General features: G+C 32.0%; 1 protein-coding gene, 1 long non-coding RNA gene and 1 pseudogene across 2 annotated transcripts; 1 reads left to right on the forward strand and 2 right to left on the reverse strand.

Moving 5' to 3' along the window:
- Window positions 1–5380: 5380 nt before the first annotated feature.
- Window positions 5381–6092, reverse strand: LOC105111948 (uncharacterized). The gene is made up of 3 exons (XM_011007466.1): window positions 6058–6092; window positions 5840–5918; window positions 5381–5667 (listed from the first exon to the last, which is right to left on the reverse strand). The coding sequence occupies exons 1-3, from the start codon at window positions 6061–6063 to the stop codon at window positions 5522–5524; spliced, it is 231 nt and encodes a 76-aa protein (XP_011005768.1). The 5' UTR covers window positions 6064–6092; the 3' UTR covers window positions 5381–5521.
- A 9605-nt stretch (window positions 6093–15697) lies between these two features.
- LOC105111949 (40S ribosomal protein S11-like) lies at window positions 15698–16216 on the forward strand (annotated as a pseudogene).
- Window positions 16217–16931: 715 nt separating this feature from the next.
- Window positions 16932–18457, reverse strand: LOC105111950 (uncharacterized). The gene is made up of 2 exons (XR_839681.1): window positions 18056–18457; window positions 16932–17781 (listed from the first exon to the last, which is right to left on the reverse strand). It is a non-coding gene; the product is annotated as an uncharacterized LOC105111950 (long non-coding RNA).
- Between the last annotated feature and the right edge of the window lie 2949 nt (window positions 18458–21406).

The following is a 21406-nucleotide window of genomic DNA, read 5'->3' on the forward strand; positions in this document are numbered from 1 at the left end:
AACCAACACCAGGAATGCTAACTGGTTGCTATAAGATTCTACTCCTTGGGGAGATTGATAAGTGGACCTTTATCCTTTCACTCACTAGAGTTTTAAGCTTTTGAAAACATAGAAAAGTAGAAGCATTCTTTTCACGAGGATGCAGGCCACGTAGAGGAGATTCTTGATTCGTATGCTGTCACAATCTGTGGCACCAGTTGAAGAATTTCCGTCTTTCTTTATAAAAGAGCGTCAAAGCAAGACTATCCACCCCCCCCAATCTCCTCATGCAGCGCAATCAAAGAAGAGACCTTTTCTTTTTCTCTCTAGGATCCTTCCCATTTCTTTCTTTTCCAATTCTTATTGGAATGAGGTTTCAATTGGGCAATTTCATATAGAATAATATAAAAGCTTGTTTCAAGTTCCATGTAAGCTCCCAGTCACTCCACATGATGATCATTCCTCATTGCAGACATGACTTGCGATTTTGTAAGGATTAGTAAAAGCAGATTCACATGTATGGCCCAAAAACCGCACATTCAATGATTAAAGAGAGCATGATTGGATATCATAAATGAATTAATTCAATAATTAGTGAAAAATCATTGCCACAACTTAAGCAGGCAAAAGCCAAAACCATTATCTCAACTTGGTTAGCAAAGTCTCAACTGATTCAACGGAGTGGCCATGCCCAAACAAGCAAAAAGGGAAGCTACTGCTACGCCAACCATCCCATGACAAAGCCAGATACTGCAGGGAGGGAATATCTATAATCATTTCAGCACTTCAGGTTCGTTTTTCCAGGGAACATAAGTGAAATATTCGTGTCTGCTCATATGATAGACCAACTGTGATAAAATTCGATAAATCCTGACATCAGTATGCTCACTCTCTTTCAGTTGCTTCTCAAGAAATTCAAACAAGGCCTCCTCTTCCTTCCAAGTAAAATTTGGTTTCAGGAATTAGACAGCAATCCACATCGCGGCTGCTCAATGTGGCATGGAGGGCTATGTGACCTGTGCTTCGACCCATTAGTTTCACCAGGCCACTACCATTAACTACACTCTCGGCCTCAATATGAGCTGCATGGCTTGCTTACCGGGCCATTTCTACTGCTCCCTGCATTCCAAATGATCTGTCAATGATGCCTATCATTGTCAACTGTTTTGGGAATTCCAGTGACTGCAATATTTAGTTTGCGGCGATCAATTTCATCAGATATCTTCACAGCTCCACGCACAGTTCCATCTCCACCAATTATATACACCTATCCTTAAGAAAAATACTGAAGAAAGGGAAGACCCCGTCTAGCATCATTATTCAAGCACAAAAACAAGAACTAATAAGACATATGCCAATTACTAATCAAGTATATCAGGCAGAGCAGAGAACAGGATCATCTCTCAGGACAACAATGAAGACAATTCGTTAATTTATGATTTAAGTCGGTTAATTTAAAACAATGTTGAATTGATTTGTTAAAATGACTATGCCAATTGACATAAACCAATTAAGGGATGAGATTTTTAGAGTTTCAATCGGTGAAATTTCAAGACTTTCTTATCAAAACTTGGGTTTCAAGTGTCATTCAAAACCCATGACCATTTTCAATTCCAGGGACACTCGATGAAACTTTCTCCAGGTTTTGCATAGACCAACACAAATTTATGGACTTTTGGAGCAAGGATCATTCTTTGCGGCTCTCCAACTCTCAAATGGATATTGATGTATACAGATATTGTTGGCTAAGCAACTATTTCCAGCTAATAATAATATCAACCAAAAAGGCACAGCTTGGAGAATGGAATGGTTCCCATAACTTCAATTGAAGACTTTTTCAAACAATCGTTCTCTCACAAGTTCACTCAAGTAAAATTCTCGTTGTTTTTACTAGAAACCACAAAAAGCTAATGACTTTGCTATCATAACAGGCAAAGCCAAAGTGATTCATGCCAGCTAACATGAAACTCAAAGGGCTCTGAAAACGATGCCTAACTACTATACTAAATTCAGTAATCTATCATGGACTCAATCATGATAGATGATTGTTAAGATAAGAAAAAATAATATCATAGACTCGATCATGAATTATTTTGTGGGAAGAAAGCATGTGATGTAGCATATATTCACCAATTTCTAGTTCAGAAGATTCCCCACCGAATCAAGTAATACTATTTTGGAAGCTACCAAACATACGAAAAAGCAGTCAACTTCATTATGATCACATTGAAAAATTTAAACTTTTAGCGAAGAAAATCACAAAATGTTGCCGAATTTGAGAGAAGTAACCTGACCAAAACCTTGATGTTCAATGGCATCAACACTTTTATTAGGATCAAAACCGCCTCTAGAGGTTGTGCGCAAGCTTTGGATTAGAGTCCCTAGAGTAAAACCCTCTATAACCAGCTGTGATCCCATATATCCGACGCACACCATGCAACTCCCAGAGCCCAACAACAAGTTCCCTGATCACTGTATTCATGCCAGGACACAGTCCCCCACATGTAACAATAGCAGCCAGCTCTGATATCTTTTGGCTTAAAAAAAGATTTGCCTGCGTTGACCAGTCCTGTTGCCTGCCGCTTGGGGTGAGTGGGAACTCAAGGCTTCACTGTCAGCAGACAAGTCTAAGATGATGTGGCGTAGAACCACTTCAGATTGACAAATGTACAAAGGATTTTCCTCCAGAGGGTTTGGAAGATAGTCCATCAAGTGAGGCAGTTTTTGGAGGTTAATTTTGAGATTGACTAAAAATCCAAGATTAATTAATTAATCCTTAACTAATCAAGATTATGGTTTGTAAAACACCAAACAGATAACTTCATCAAGTAACAGATTGATTAACTTGACCATTGATCACAATGTGAATATTTGTGATCCCATGCACTCTCTAAGGAGATTGGAAGTGATTTTGCCAACAAAGCTACTCTTTTCATTGATTAGAAGCAGAGTACTACATAGTTGAAAACAAAAGGAAATACTAGCTGCAGGAAATTAATTACTGTTTCTGATTTTCTGTATCATCTTAAAGCTTCCCCAGAGAATAGACTTAGAGGTTAATCAAGGCTAAATATATACTATAATGAATGATGTGGTCATGATATATACATGGCCATTTGTAGGTAGCAGTGACATGTTTCTACTGCTGCACGAGCATAATGCTGATAATATCAGTATGCCCAACTTTTTTCCTCAAGCAGTAAGTCAAATGGGCTGCATCAATTCCATCTCCAGAGACCACAATTCTGTCGTCTCCTTGTAATGCCAGAGAGTTCACTCCTGCGAATCAAAGAGGAAAACATTGATCAGCCAAGCCTACAACTCATACATGCCTGGCCCCAAATCCCATAATCAAGGCATGAACCCTCCCTATATGCTTTCTTTGAAAAACAAAGAAGAGAAGAAGAAAAACTTGAAACCTCGAGATGCAAGATCCAAAAAGTACAAAAGGGAGTCTTAATTTGTTTAATAAACACTATAATTACCATTCCAGAAAATGTTGAGAGGAAAATTTGTGTCATTAATTCTTTACCAGAAACAGTAGGGAAAAGAAAAATCTATTATGAAAATTCCTCAATAAATACCACAAGCTTTTGCCACCACCGTGCGAGCCTTGACCCTGCTTTTCCCACAGGCCATCTGGACCTTGAACACGATCACTTGCTGCCAATTAATTAACCATGAAAAAAATTAACAATGCAAGAATGGAACTCATGGTCTCTGTATGTAAAAGGAACTAGACATGGATACCTTCATTGTGTTGGATCAGTCCTGGATGATGATGATTCGTGTGATCTCCAGGTAGAAGAAGAAAAGAAATGCAAACAGAGTATGTCAAACGTGAAAAACAAGTTAATGAAAACAGCATAAAAGAGCACCAAGGGCTCACTCTCACTCGACTATATATAGACTGAAGAAGGAGAGCATTAGCACATGGCTAGTTCCAGGCGGACGAGGTGTCCATGTCAAAAAAAGAGGGGTGGGGGGTCAGTGCCGATGTGTTGTTTCTCTAGAGAGATTCTAATTCACGACCATGTGCAAACTTGTCATCTTTACTGAAGGGTATCGCAGTCCATTGAGGTCTTCCATACCATTTCCATGTATTGACGATCTCAGCAATACCGTAATTTGCCAAGACGACGAAGTCACTGTTACCATATTAGTTAGAATTCACGATTACCATTGATGGAGCTTGAAGTGTCATTGATGAACTTACATTACTTGCTTATTGGGCATGTCTCTAGCTTGTGAGCCATTAATTATAATTAATTGTGGGGGGCCGCCAATATTCCTTAAAGCTAACAATTTTTGTTAGGAGAGCTCTTCTTGAAAGATTGAACGCGTAGTGCACTGTAAAAGAAAGAATTAGAATTTTTGAAGACTTTACAGTTACAGTTAAAACTCGAGTGATTAAGACTTCTCCGTCTAACTCCGTTATCACAATTTTACAAATATTATTTTCCTATATAATTTCTCTTTGTGCTCAACGAAAGTTATGCTATTTAAGTTTTTCATATTGACAAATTTACTCAAAAGAAAACTAATTGTTTATTGATGTAGGCATCAAATTAACTAATTAATTAATATATGGTGGAAAGAAATGCTTAGATGTGTTAAAAAAACCGACTCATAAATAATATAGGTATTATATTACTCAACTCATCAAAATTAAATAATATAAATATTATAAATGATAATAAATTTAAAAATCTAAAAAATTAATATCACGACTGAGGTGACAAGTCCAAATTTTTGAAACATCGTCAACCCACTTGAACCTAAATACCCTATATTTATTTTGTTTTTATATTTGTTAGTTTTTAAATTGGGTATTTATTTTTATTTTATTTAAAAATATTTTGTTTCCAAGATTTTTATCACTAACTTCTTATTAGATTTATTTAACATTAAAAAAAATGTCTCTTTGTTAAAAAAAAAAAAGAGAGAGAAAGGAGGTAACTAGAATTTAATGATAGTGCAAAATAAAAAAAATTAGATCTCATGTTAAGAGTGTCCTGAAACCATTAAAACTACGGTCCATGTTGTACAGTTATCTTGAAATACAAATCCGTAAAAATTAGTGATACAAGTCTAACTCGTGAATATTTATAATAACTAAAAAAACAAATTAGCCTAACCCAATTTATCTAACCCATTTAGATTAAAAAAAACAATAAATAAATTGGTTTTATAATATGTAAAATATCAAAAATTAGGCTCCATACAATTATAGATCCAAAACTAACCATTCTAGTTCCAAAAATCCATCAAATGATTTTTTGGAAAAAAATTATTTTTTATATTTTCAGATTATTTTTATATTAAAAAGAATTATTTAAATATAATTTTTAAAAAATAAAAATAAAAACCAATACAAAACTATCAAACAATCCCTTAAAATGTTAAAAGAAAATCTTATAATTTCGATCAAAGTTCTCTTATCACCATGCAAGATCCAATGAAACAGAGATTTGACAATCTACTCTCAAGAAAGCTGAGCCACAAAGGAATAATAAATAAGAGTATTGGAATGGGGCCTCGTCTAGGAATCCGCCGGTGCAACACTGATAATGGCAGTATATCCAACTTTCTTCTTTAACCTGCCGACTAGCTTGGCAGCATCAACTCCATCTCCAATCACCACTACTCTTTCTTTATTCTCTCCTTCTAATCCCAAAAAACTTACACCTGCATTCCACAGTAATTAATATTTGACATCAAGCATCTTAATCTCTAATAATTAAAGGATCTCAAGCTATATTAGATAAATACACATGCATGCATGTACCCCAGAGAAAGCAAAAGGGGAAAAAAAGAAGAAAGAAAAATAGCCTTTTAATTTGTAAGCTTCAACGCTTACCATCCGTTTCTGCCACAACCTGGAGTGCCTTCCTCCTGCATTTCTGGCAATTCATCTGTACCCCGAGCACTATTTTTTGCTGCACAAGTGCCCAACAAGAAAAAATCAGAAAACAAAATAGAAGAAGAAGAAGAAGAAAGACATCGTAAACTAATTAGTTCTGTAGTACGTAATGTGATTGTAATTAAAAATCGAGCTGCCAAAGTAGTAAGTAATACCTTCATTGTGTTTGATCAGTTTTGATTAAAAAATTTAAGAAGAAATATATAGAGAGAGGGAGAGAGATCTCCAATGAACTCTAGCTAGCTTAAATATTATTGTGGTAGGAATACTAAGAATTTCCAAGATGTGGAATTATCTCTGTGTGTGTGTGTGTGTGCAAGTGAGGGAGAGGTGTTTAATATCTTGAGTGGCTGTATATATTATGGCCCTTTGAGCACGTTTAGAATTAATGACAAGTAAACAAGGGTGGAAAGTCGTCGAACTTGCTTGGTTTACCAGGTTAAACGTTAATCACACCATGAAGTCCCTGTGCTTGGAGTGCTCGATCTTAATTAATGCATGGAAAATATATCAAATTAATTAATTATTTTATGTGTTCTTGATAATTATTAATTTTATGGAACTAATTATTAATCCAAACCAATCTTATACATGAGTAGATGCAGGTTCTGGACTTCCCAATTTTGCTCAAATATTTTTTTAGATTAACGTGGGTGTCCGGGCCAGCTTGCGTGTACCACGACTAATCCCACGGGCTCTAAAGTTAACGATCATGTAAGCCTCCAGTGGTCATTATATGAGCAACTAAGGATTCGAATCTGAGACCACAGAGGGAGCAAACCCCTTAATCTCAAGTTTTTACCACTTGACCACCACCTAGATGATTAATTTTGCTCAAATATTTAACTGCCAAGTAGTGGTAGTATGTTTATATATGGACATCACTACTGTTCAACAAGAAGAAAAGAAAAGAAAAGGCTTTCTTGGGGGAGAAAGCAAGCTCGTGCTGCTAAAGCGGTGCAGAATGCCGTGTCCTTACCGAGTAAGGGAAGGACACAGCTTGAACAGAACAGAGGTCACCATCACATCATTTCTAACGTAGCGTATGGATTGAGTTCTCGGAAGTTACCAGGCTACCATGCTGATATATCTTCAAATTTCTTTTTTTTTTTTAAGGGAAACAAGTTAGCAATCCTAGATTTAAAATTATTTTTTTATAAGCAAGTAAATATCTATTGAAGGTTACACGATTAAATTTAGCATCAAAATTCTTTCTTCAAATTGCTTTTAATCCTTGTTATATATATATATATATATAAATCTACTATAATATTACAGGCCACAATATTCTTTATTACGATCACTAATTAAGTGTCTCTCAATTAAAAATACATTATAATAATTTTAAAAAATTATTTATTTTAGTATCAGCACTTCAAAACACGTTGAAAAACATTAATTAATATTTTTTTAAAATAAAAATGAGTTAAAAAGCAAAAGCTAGAAGGCACTAAATCAATACCACATAACACCATCTATATTTTCCATTTTTAAGAGCTCTATAGCTCGTGAATCATTCATTATAAGATGGGTGGAGGTGGCCTAACTCATAGCTAGTGATCAAACAATTTGTTAAGGCCAAGGATTTTGCTTCTTATTCATTTCCAGAAATTCATATAGCGGGATCAACTTGATTAGAATTAAAGTGGGATTGATAACATGGTGATGAATTCTTAAAGAAGGAGTTGAGGTAGCGTGAAGCATCCACATTTTGAGGGATTGAGTAGTGGATTCAAATCCTACCTAGCTATAAGGTTAGATGCCAAATTTATATATATATATATATATATATATATATTCTAGATTTTCTTTTGTGAAAACGTGCAATTTTTTAATTAGTTGAGCAAACTCCCCACCTTTTCCGAGATTTTGAAGTGGGAGTTGCTTGAAATCTAATGGCCAAGGACTCAATGAAACAATTTGCATGAAGCCCATCTTACCAAAATTAACAACCATTTAATTCACAGTCCTACATCACGATGCAAAGGTTTGTTTTTTTTTTTTTTTAAGAAAAAAACATTTTAGCCATTTAGAGTTAATTAATTAGTGTATATGTACTGAAAAGGCTGGTTCGCTTTAAATGAAAAAGGTAAGGAGTTTTGTAGATTATGTGAATTAAATGAAAACTCTAATTAGTAATTAATAAAATTAATCATGATAAGGTGTGCACATGTTGATTTGGATATTCATATTAATAATTAAAAAAAGGTTAATGATAGCAAGTTGATCACGTTTTGATTTTTTTTTTTCAAATATTATCTTTTTTACCTTTGGCAAATGATGAAACGTGTATAATGATCAAGGATTTAAAACGAAAGGACGAGAAACCAAGACAAAAACGGCATTCCACTAATAATTAGTGTATATGTACTGAAAAAGCCGGGATAAATATTAAGACTTTATGAAAAAACACATAATTAATTAACACTAAAGGTGGAAATGGATTATTATTATTATTATTATTATTATTATTATTATTATTATTATTGAATTGCAGTCAACTCCAAAGAAGACTGTTCTATAGGGTTGTAGCTAGGGACCGAACTAACACAAAACAAATTTTATTGCGATCACATCTCTTTGCACCACATGCAGATCCTCTACAACATAGACTTTAGAGTAGTTTTAACTCTTTCATGAAAGCTAATTGGGGTTGGAGCTAGAAGCCTTGTCTGTCTTTCAGCTCGCTGGGGCAACACTGATAATTTCAGTGTGCCCAACTTTCTTCCTTAACCTGCTGGCTAAAGTAGCAGCATCAAGTCCATCTCCGATCACAACCACGTTCTCCTTCCTCTCTCCTTCAAATCCCATAGAATACACACCTGCCACAGTATTACACCAAATTCAACTTTTAACCTTTAATTAAAGTCAACATCTCTCTCTCTCTCTCTCACATACACACATCAGATCAAAGGAGACGCAAAGGTTTGCTTTTTGTAGTCAAGCTTGAAAACTTACCATCTGCATCCGACACAACCTTGAGCGTCTTAATCCTACATCTCTCGCAATTCATCTGTACCTTGAACACTACTTTTTGCTGTACAAACCGAGCAGGAAGATTTTCGAAAGGATTAAAGGAGAAGAAAAGACATGATCATAAATTAATTTAATACATACAACGTGACTTTATATGTATACATATATGTATATATAAATTCTAGTGCCAAAAGATCGATGTGACTAATTGCGTACGTACCTTCATTGCCAATGATCAGTTTTGATATGCTTCAAAGAGTTAAGACTTTATCGACCAATGTACCCCTCCTCTCCTTGGAAAGCCAAAAGAAACAAGCGTGTCTATATATGTATATATATATATGTATATATATATATATATAGAGAGAGAGAGAGAGAGATTCAAAGCTTGCTCAAGAATTTCTTGACATTTTCACACTTTATGAGCAAGAATATATAGGGCTAGACTTCAGAAGAAGATGGAAATGTCACGGAAAGTCGTGGTTTACCTTGGACAATAAATTCACACCATGCATGCCCATGTGGTTGACGCGTTCTCAATGCATGAAACATATATATAAAATATATAGCAAATGTTGTATAAATTGAATGTATTTGATGATAGTAATTAGTATTAATAAAGCACTGATCACTCTAAGTAATCCTCTTCTTCTTGTTATTCTTCATCTTCTTTTTTGCGTGCGCCTGTGTGCAATGGCGGAGCGGGTTATGAGGGGGCAACAGCCCCTTAATCTTTTTTTATAATTTTTTTATGTTAGAATATTAATAATATTTTAATAAGTTTAATTTTTTCTTTGCTGGTTACCGATTAATCCAAGTTAACTATTATTAATTTACAAAATAATATAATATATAATATATATGTACAAGATATTTCATTAATCTTTTTCATTTTTTTCTTTTATTGAAGAGCCTTTCTTTTTTCTTTCAAGCTATCATTTTTGTTTCTCTCTCTTGTACAAAATTTTTCTTTAATTCTTAAGTTATTAATTAGTTAAGCAAATAACTTTTTATACTTTATGATTTCCGTAAGTTTCCTTCATCTTTTCTATTTGTTTCATTATTTAATTTTAATTATATTCCTTTACAATTAGTTATTGAAAATGTTAGGATTTATGATAATTTAAGAGTTAGTTGGATTAATATGTATATGGGTAATATTATATATATATATATATATATGAAATGAAATGAGTTTTGATGAATTAATAAGTATCTTACTATGAATTTTATATTAAAAATGGATGATAATAAACTTACTGGCGATTAAAATTGAAATACAAAACAACTTAAAAAATTAGATACATAATAGAAAAATAAAAAAAAAATATTTAATATTTATATTTAACCCATATGTAGAAAACAATAAGCCAACAATAACAATATTAATTTATCATATCAATCATTTTAAGTTATGATTTTAGCTACTCTCTATTATATGTCAATGTAGAATTGTTGTCAAGAACATAACTAGTCCTGAAGATTTAGAAAACAAAAGCATCAAAGTCATTTTAAACTAAAAGTAGATGAATGATAGTTTGATTATATATATTAAGAAAAAAATCTTTAATGGAATTGGTAATAAAATTATAATAAAATGGTTTTAAAATATAAAAACTTGAAAAAAAATAATTATAACATAATTTTTTTTTCATTTTGAAAGTATTTTTAAATTAATTTTGTTTGATATATTTTAAATTAATTTTTCTATATAATACATATCTACATGATATATAATATTAAATATTTATTAATAATTTACCTATTCATTTAAAGAATTTTAGCTCCACCATTATTACACGGAGAAGGTTGTTTGTTAAAGTCAATATATTGCATGCCCTGTCCTTGACATGTGTAAGGTCACCGATATTACATCATCTATTTATAGACTATATGTATATATTAATTACCCATGTTATATATTACCTTAGGCATCTGAAAAACTTGGATTATTAAAGAGCGAATCAACTCATTTTTGTAATGCTTTTTTTTCTTTTTAAATTGATCCTTAGATTTATTTTTTTTATTTGGTGCTTTTTCTGTCTTTTTTTTTCATTTTTTTATGAATAGACTTTGTTTTTTCTTTTTGACTAGATTTATTTTGAATCTAATTTCATAAGATAAAGTCTTCAGTTTAATTAGAAATTAACTACTATAATAAAAAGTTGGGATTTTTTCTACCCACTTTATTATTCATATGAATAGTGAAGGAGATATTTTTTTAATTCAATCTTTAAAAAAAAATAACTTTCAATTTTATCATGTTTTGATTGAATTTTTTTGTGTTTTTTTTAATTTTATTCTTTAATATTTTATTAATTTGAAATTAATCATCATAATTTATTTTAGTTTATTTTATATAAAATTATTATAATTTCAAATAATTGTTGTGATATTTTATTGATGCTTGATTTTTGAAGCATCTAATTTTATTATTATATTATTAAATAATTTAATTACATGGAGTCTTGAAAGAAACCACGTCTGAGGTTCATGGTCATGAGCAGAGCCAATCAGCAAAAACCCTCATGTCTTTTGCTGTACAGTCTGTCGCTAGATAAATAATGCAGCCCGTACTATGGATGGTTCTTTTATATATATATATATATATATATACACATAGAAAATACAGTAGCGCGTGAAAGAGAATATATATAATATTCTTCCAAATAAACAAAAACAATAATAATAATAATACTTTAGTCTACAAAAAATATATCCAAAAGTAAAGTCAGTAGTCACATTTTCACACACTGTGATTGCGCCATGTGCGGGTCTTAATAAGTTAACTTAAGATATGTACGAATGAATTTAGGATCACGTGATTTCTATATCCAGCTCTCAACATGACTTTTGAGTCTTAATAAATTACAAATCTTTTTTATTTATTTTCGGGTTAATATCTATTGAATTTTTTTGTTTAGAGTGTTTTTAATGCGTGGAACATATATATATATATATATATATATATATATATCTCAATGTTGCGCCTAATATTCCATGTGTTTTTAATGCGTGGAACATATATATATATCACAATGTTGCGTCAATTATTCCATGTAATTGATAATTATTAAAGCAGTAATTAAGATTACTAAATGCTAACACGAGTTGATGAACAATTTAATCTTTCTCAATTTTAATTTAAAGGATAGCAGGACTTATTCCTGGTAGCTTTATGTTTATTGAGATCATCGTTCAAACAAAAAAGAATATTCCTTAATGGAGTAGCTTGCTTTATTTGAGGATCAAAGGCAGCAATCATGCCTGCTACTTATTGCAACTACCTTTAAATATATATTAAAATAATATATATATTTTCAATCATTAATAATTTATTATTAATATGAACATATTAAAAAAATTAGAAAAAAAGTCAAATGACTTCATGCCAGGCATTGCTCATCGTGTCGTTGAAGAATGTATTTGATAATAATTATTACTATCCAGAGAGCACTGATTACTCAAACTAATTCTATTTTTTTATTTCTTGCATGGATGAATAATTTGTTTGTTAAAGACTTAAAGTGCACAGAATGCCGTGTCGTTGTCGCGTTACAGCCTGGCTCCCGGAACTGTCGTAAGGGTGACTTCATCGCTATTACATCAACCTATTCGGAGACTCATCTTGTTATATATTAATAACTAAACTCATGCCCTCGAAAAATCAAGAGCAGATAGAAAGAACGATGATAGCGATGAAGCCATGCATGTTTTATCCCGTTCGCTCTAAGGCAGGGCCTGGGATGAGGATGAAGGGTGTATTTAAAAACATGGCTGAAAATATATTTTTTTTTAAATTTATTTTTTTATTAAAAATTATTCCTTTATGTTTTTAGATAGTTATGATATAATAATATTAAAAATAATTTTTAAAAAATAAAAAAATTTATTTTAATGCATTTCTAAAAAAAACACTTTAAACTACTCCCAAACAAACATGAAAATATTAATTTTATATTCCAGTAATTTGGTTTATTTTTCATGGTGAAAGCTTCACCGTAGATAACATATCTTTGATTTTATATTCCACTCATGATAAAATATCTTTGATTTATTAAGATAAAATATTTTCAATTCATCAAAGAGTGTTCGAGATCGGCCTTTGACTATGTCTAGAAATGATGGGTTTGTCAACTTGTCAAGCCCATCCTAACAACTAGACACTCGTGTCCGTTTTTGAAAAATTTTGTAGAATGATTGGGTTTGAGCCCATTACAAATGTTGTCACACTAATTGGGAAACCAAACTTTGCGCAAGATTTGAAAGGGGAGATGGCTAGTCATCAGAAATACCAGGGTTCTCAATCTCCATAAAGGGCTGCAACAAATTTGGAGTTGCTCCTTTTATTAGAAGACTTCTTCCCACAAGTAAACAATAAGTCTCATTTGAGCTCAAAGGAGGAGGATAAAAACTACGTCACGTTAAATTCAACCAAAATTGAATATGAAGTTGACAAAATGACTAAGGAGGTAAATTCATCTTATCTATGAAAGATTTAATAAAAAGAGCATATCCATCCTCATTAATAATGTAATGTCTATCCCATTCTTGAAGAAGGGTGTGATTGCCCTCGGAAATGTATATCAATTCTTTCTAAGGTAAACTATGTCATAAACTAGGGAGACGTTCGTTACTTCCAAAGTAAATGTGATATTGCACTAGAAAGAGTAAATTTATCTCATCTTTGAAAGATTTAACGGGGAAAGCCTATCCATCCTCATTGCTGATGCAGTGTCCATCTTATCCTTGGATAAGGGTGCAATCGTACTAGGGAGGGCATGTCAATCCTTTCCAAGGTAAAATGTGTCATAGCATTAGGGAGACATTCGTTACTTCTAGAGTAAATATGTTATCGCACTAGAGAGAGTTATTCATCCCATCTTGTTAAGATTTTGAGACTTTCTAATAATTAAATTAACGTTAATTCAGAGAGAGATTGATTATACTTTTTAGAAAGAAAGTTTTTTAGATAGATTAGTCCTTGTAACTAGAGAGAAAAAATTGAACCTAACACGATTATCTTTTACAGTCCCGTCATGATAAAATATCTATGATTTACAATCCAACTAGGATAAAATATCTTTGATCTATCAGTCGAAAAGATCTTTAATCCATCAAAAAATATATGGGCTTAACGCTTGACTGAGTCCAGTGATAAAGGGTCTTAACCTTTCATCGTTAGTTTCAATAAGAGTAGTTTTAAACAAATAAATAAAAAGCAATAAATGCCGATCCTTAAGTATTTAGGTTCAAAAAATTTGGAAAAATATTTATTATTTATTTATTTATTGCTATAATGAATGTTTGATACACATTATCTATTTATTTATATGGTTTCATTTCCAAGAGTAATAAAGGCTTTAACGAGTGAGAAATAACTAATAGGGATAATTATAATATAAACTAAGCTATTAAATTAAAAGTCAAAGGTCAAGTTAGGAATTTTTTTTTTTAGATTAATGTGGGTGTTCGGGCCAGCTTGCGCGCACCACGACTAATCCCACGAGCCCTGAAGTTAACGACCATTTAAGCCTCCAGTGGTCATCATATGAGCAACCAAGGACTCGAACCTGAGATCACAGAGGGAGTAAACCCCTTGATCCCAAGTTCTTACCACTTGACCACCATCTAGATGGTTGTCAAGTTAGGAATCTTAACTCGGTGAGTGGTGGAGAGATTGGAATTTGATATTGATTGGTTAAAGCCATGCACGGAATCAGATCCGTCAAGTAAATTTGAAAAATGGAGTTTGCAATCCGAGGGTTGTTCCTCGTAACCATATGTGTGGAAATTTCATGAGATGATGACCGTTGACTTTTATCATATTGAATAGAATTGCTTCTTGGAAAATGTATAGTTGACTCTCTGCTCTGTGCGCGTGTGAACATCCACCATCCCAAGTATTGCTCGAAATATATATATATATTTTTTTAAAAGAAGAAGGTGGTGGTGGTGCCTGTGTTGTTCACACCAATTAAACCAATGACTATATATTGAATGGATGATGAGCAGATTTGATACATAATTGGATGACTAATTAAGAAGTGGAACCTGTAATTAATTGAGATATAATAATCAAATGGTCATGAATTCTCTTCTTGCTTGCAACTAGGGAGGATCCCTCGAGAACCGGTGCGCATAGACAATACTTAATTGGTGCAGATTATTTTAATGATTTATAAATGCTAGTATCTTTTAGGCTACGGTATTGTGGGAGACACTACTGACTTGATTTGTTACCCTTTTATTTTTCTAATCACGTAACTCAATTCAGGATTAAAAAAATTTAAAAAAAGAAAAATATAGTTTTACTAAGTTGTTTTTCATGTCAGAAATCAACTCAAATTTTTAATTAATTCAACTTATATTAAAAAATAATATAAAATTATTTTTAAAATTTCACTTAACATCTTAAATTATTAGGTTAAAATAATTTTTTAATATAATTTTTTTTATTTGTATTGAAACTCAACCTAATATATATTAGATGAGGTTCTAAAAATAATTTTATAATTTAAATTTATAATAACTTGATTAATAAGATTATAGTATTATATCAAATAAGTATAATATATACTAAAAAAATTAAGTTATTAAATGAGATTACGAGAATAATTTTATATTAATTTTTATCATAATTTTTTTAAATAAAATTTTTTTAAAATTAAAATTTATATAAGAACACACTATCTTATATTTAAGTTTTATTAATGAGAATAAACAGAATAATTAAAATGAGGATGTTAAGGAAAATGAGATTTCAACTGTGACTATTGGTCAACAAAGCTCTCCAGAGAAAACAAAGGGCTTTCAGTCATGGCTGAGCAGACTGATATGGCATTTTTAAAACAATCCAGAGTGTTTCTTTGTTCAAAGAAGTCTGGGAAAGGAAAGGGGCCTGGTAAAGGAGGAAACAGATTCTGAAGAGTGTCGGATTGGGTTTCAAGACTCCCCGAGAAGCCATTGAAGGAACTTAATTATATTGATAAGAAATGCCCCTTCACTGGCACTGTTTCTATACTAGGTCGTATCTTAGCTGGAACTTGTCATGGTGCCGAGATGGTGAGGACCTGCATCATTGTCCGGCGGAATTTCTTCACGAGGTCAAGAAATACCAAAGATGAGACAAGAGGCATTCAAATATTCCAGCACATATATCTCCGTGCAGCTTCCGTGTGAAGGAAGGTGATCATCTTATCATCGGGCTATGCAGGCCACTATCCAAGACCGCGAGATTGAATGTCTTGAGTGATCCCTGCTGGTTCTTTTGCTGGTGGGAAGAAGGCCTTCACAGGAATGTGAGGTTTAACTTATATTTCTATTTTTCATGTTTATGCTGGTGTTACAGCCAAAATGGTTTTAGGGTGATCTGTTATTTTTTTGATACCGATATTATAGTTTTATTGATTAAATAATTATGAATTTAATTTATACAAATTTAAAGAATATTTATTTAAAAAAATATATTAAAAAATAATTTATTTAAAAATATAAAACTTTAGATCAACATGATTATTTAATAATCTAGATCCAAAATTACCCGGATCACAAGTCATGCCGCTGCATCAAGTCGGGTTTTAAAAGGGTATTGTTAAATTTTTTATGGAATTAGTCTATGTTTTAAGATATTGTTTGGAAACGTGGTATAAACTATGTTTGTAAAAAATTTAAATTTTTAATTTTTGTTAAAATTTAATATGTTTTGAATTGTTTTGATATATTGATATCAAAAATAATTTTTAAAAAATAAAAAAATATTATTAACACAAATTTTAATAAAAAAATATTTAAAAAACAATCGCAATTCAAATTTTAAAACAGACCAAAGTGTTGGCAACTGATCGAGCTGGACAAGTATAACACCGACAGGACTATATATCCTAGACCCAGACAAGAAGTTACCATAGATTCAGAAAAATCTTACCATATTTTAAGGAAAAAAATGCACTGCTCTTTTAAAAAGCCATGTCATACATCGATCGAGCTTTGATGGGTAAACTAGAAGAAGGTTATCGAAGAATTACAAGGAGAGATCGATTACGTACATACATATTACAGAAACAGACCCTTGTATTAAAGAGAGCTACAAATCATCAGTTAAGAACAAGTGTTCAAAGATTGATTGTTTACATCAATCCTTTTCAATGGTTGTAGATATTTGAATGGTTATGGGCCCACAACAATACATGGCTTCTTCCCAGACACATATCTCTCATAGCCACGCACACTGCCAAACTTGATGGAGGTGCTTATAAATTAGTATGTGATCACAATAATGCACCTATCAATTCTCCAATTAATCCAGGGTCTCTATCAAGTCATCTGTTTAATCATGCTTCTTCTTTTTTCACCTTACAGATTCATCCATAAAAAAATAATTAGAGTACGTTAATCATGATCAGCTAGAACAATCAACAATCAATATTATTGAGTGCAGTACCGTTCAAAAATGGCATTAAATATTATATCCGATAGATATCACTGACTCAAAAGGAAACTAGGATGCTGATATTCTCTGATACTCATACAATGGCAAAAAAAGAAGATTAGTGCTCTTTAAATAACTTAATTAGAAATTAATGGTGTTTGATTTTACCTTATTTATGAATCGCACAGGAGTCACAACAACAATCTCCTGAGAGGTTAGGCTCTTTCAGCAGGAAGCAACAGCAACCGCAGGGGAAATTATAATATATATAGGAATGTACTTGCTGGTACCTCATGAGTTCAATACATGCAGGGTAGCTGTAAGCTGTTGTTAATTGGCCTGCTCGACTCCCCTCATGCCAAATAGAAAGGTTGCCAACACTCTTTGACAAGCTTCCTAGATGGCATTCAGGGAGCCAGGCAGGCCATTCTTTCAAACCAAGCAGCTCTTGCTATTAGTAAGTGCTCTCAACCTGCAAAGAAAATACACAATCTAACAAATGCCCTGCATTGCCATAGACACCATGTGATCTTAATTAACCTCCATCATGTATGCTTCAATTGACTAGTGACATGAATAAATGATGCTTTTCTCAAGCAACTCCTTAATTTGAAAGACTAGAGTTAGAAGACATGGTGTTCAAGAAAATTTGGTCGATTAATTCATGATTACTTGATTAAGAGCAATTAGCAAGCAGAGAAAATGCCGTTGCTAAAAAACCAGGAGGTGTAAACTAAGACACTTACAGTTGAAGAGATGATATATATGTCAGAAAGACTGGGAGATGAGCAAATAATTGACAGAACAATTCTCTCTCCCTCGTCTTTCTCTCTTGATTTGTATAGAAAGATTACTCTAACTTTGATTGCAAGCAAAGAACAGTACGTGGAAGTGGGGGATTTAAAGGGGTTGGTAAGGAGGGAGAAGAAAAACAAGGAGGAGGAGACAGAAGACAGAAGAAAATCCATGAAGAGGGAGAAATACAGGTCGTAGAGAAGGCGGCAGCAACGGATTTTAGGTAGCAAATAGCTCCATAGATACAGCCAAAGCTGCCTGGGTTTTACAGGTAACTTTGCTTGGATTTTCTTTCCTTGGAAAAGGTGATCGTCCCCCACCACTTTACTTTTCATTATCTCCATGATATTATGATTTCTTTTGATTAATTAATTCAAGTTGTATGTGCATGGTTTCTCTTTTTTCAGTCTCTTTCTTTTTGGACGTGGGCATTCTTTATTTCTGTGTTAGCAATTTTATTTAGATGCGTTTGAAAAAAATGTTTAGTTTGATTTTTTTATTAATGTTTTCAGATATTTTTTATATGATGATTTTAAAAATAAAAATAATAATTATTTTTTTATTAACGTTTTGCAAATATTTTTAATATAATGATTTTAAAAATAAAAAATTATCTTAATATATTTTAATCAAAAAATACATTTCAAAAACATCCTATATTATAATATCAAATATATACAAATTAAAGATTGGATTTATTGCATCACAACTGTTTCAAAGAATATTAACTGCTCCTGTCTTCTTTGATTTGTCTTTGTTAATTTTTGTAAGAAAAAATGACAGTATCAAAATACAAAATATATGACGGTTACATTCCCTTAGAATATATTAGTTTAGTTTATATTTATGAGCTATACTGTGTGGTCAAATAAAAATTTATTTAAATATAACAAAAAATATTTAGGATAGTGAATTCGAAATTTACTTGTCTAAAGATTACCTTAATAATTATACAAAAAGACTTTAGGATTAAATAAATAAATAAGAGAAAAAGAAAAAAAAAAGCATGTAGATTTAGCATTGTTCCTCACCAAGTTGGCTGGTGGTTGATATATGGTAAATCAAAGTGGATGGTATGTATAAAAATCTTATTTTGTGGATTTAAGAACTTTTAAAGGTTTAAATAATTATATTTTTTTAAAAAATCATTCGTATTTTAAAGAGAAACTCTGATAATAAATATCTGATAAATAATAAAGATTATAAACATATGAGTTAAAGAATTTATGGGATATTATATAGTTTACAAGTTTATTTTTTTTAATTGAAAATAAGCTAGAATATAATTTTTTTTGATAGCATTAGTGAAGTGAAGGAAAACATTTCTGACATGTGTATTAATAAGTGATATATATTTATTATACAAATATTAATGTGACAAAGATATAGTAAATTATTATAATATTTTTTGTATATTATTCCTTATACATTAATAAAAATAAAGATATGATAAGTTAATAAAATATTTTTATATTTCTAAAAATATAAAGAAGTTTGATCTAAAATATAGAGGTTGGGCTTTTTTTTAGATCGAGTATATAAGTGTTGGGCTTTTTTAAAGGGGAGCCTTTTAGAATTAGTATGGAATATATTTTATAAAAACATGAGTTTTTGAAATTTAGATTTGTTATATATATATATATATATAAAATTGCTTTTCAACAATTAATTAATGCAGAGGTAGCTAGCTATGTTAATTTAATATTGGGATTGAGGGATAAAGATTTTAATAATTCCTAGAGGAGGCCAAACCAAAACCAGTAAATAAGACAAACTGTAGCTGGGTGGTAGTTGTGGTTGTGTATATATCAAGAGAATAACATGCATGGAGGTTGATGATCCGGCATGAGACAACAACCTCCATATTATTCTCTTCATATATGTATATCATGCTGATACATAATTTTTATTGTATAATGTATAAATGAATTTCAAATAAGCAAGCAGCCTGCAGCTAAGATAAAATATATAGAAACCTCCTCTTCCAGTTCATTCGTGCTCTGTTTTGGATCCTTATATATGAACACAGGAGGAGGGGTCCATTTGTGACATGAGAGGGAGGGAGGGAGAGGAAAAGGGAGCTAAAAGCCTGCTAAGGGAGAATCACTTTGACTATTGAACTTAACTTGGAGTGGCCAGTACTCGGCTGACCACTGGACCACGGATGAGGTATCCAGAACCAGCACCAGTATTCTTCGATGCACATGTTGATTTTGTACTGGCTGGCTGGCTAGCATTTATGCACCGAACACGTACGGATCACAGAAATGCCAGAAAGATAGTCGTCTAGTCCTTGTTATGCAGAATGAATCTATCTTCTAAACGACAAAAGCAATGCTTTTCGTTGATCGATGATTTGGTGGGAATCCTTTTGTTGATGAAAAAAACAAATTAAGCAATATTGCTAGGCAAATCAAATGAAGGAAACAAAGGGTGCTCGTTTCTCGTGTATAATATATATACTTTATTTGTGAATGGTAAATTATCAGTAAATAAAAACAATTAAAAACATGTAAAAGTGAACTCTCCCTTCATATATACTGTACTGTGAATGGTAAATGAGTACCACTGAATGATTGAAAGGAGCAAGATGTAAAAAGAGACAAAACTTGCGAGTACGATATTACGATATTATCTGATTCATTGTTTTCCAGTTCATATATATATATATATATATATATATATATATGCATGCATGCATGTATGTATGTAACCTATGTAGACCAAACAAAGTATACATATTGGGTGGTCCAGTACTGATGTATGTACCAAGGAGGAGATAAAACCATAAAGTCGATGGACGACTGGTGAGTTTGAGGAGGAAGGATAGTCTGTCTGTCTGTCTGTCACCTAGCTATCCAAGAAAGATATGGGTAGAAAGGTGGCGGGGAATGGATATTGTTGATGCCCTCCCTCAAAGCTCATATATATGACTCCTCCTCCTTCAACAAGCTATTATCTACCTGATCTAGCTAGTTGATGAGCAAGTGAAGATAGGATTAATGTACCTTTTGTATTTCACAAAAAGATCAATAATATAAAAACACATGAAAACATGTTTAGTTGAAGAGATAAGATACTTTGTATATTTTTATAACAGAAATACAAGCGGATATGTTCCCTTTATTTTTCATTGTCTTCATCTACCGGAAGATTTTGATTACAATATAACGTAGGAACCGATTGCCTCCTTGCATTTTCCAAAGCTGGAAGATTACTTCTGCCCATCCACAAGCTACTCTTGTTTGGAAAAAAATTCTGTGTTCGATAAGATAGATTACAAGGCTAAAATCACATGGTGA

The sequence above is a fragment of the Populus euphratica genome, unplaced genomic scaffold (genome assembly GCF_000495115.2).
Source record: "Populus euphratica unplaced genomic scaffold, PopEup_1.0 scaffold315.1, whole genome shotgun sequence".
NCBI classification, from domain to species: Eukaryota; Viridiplantae; Streptophyta; class Magnoliopsida; order Malpighiales; family Salicaceae; genus Populus; species Populus euphratica.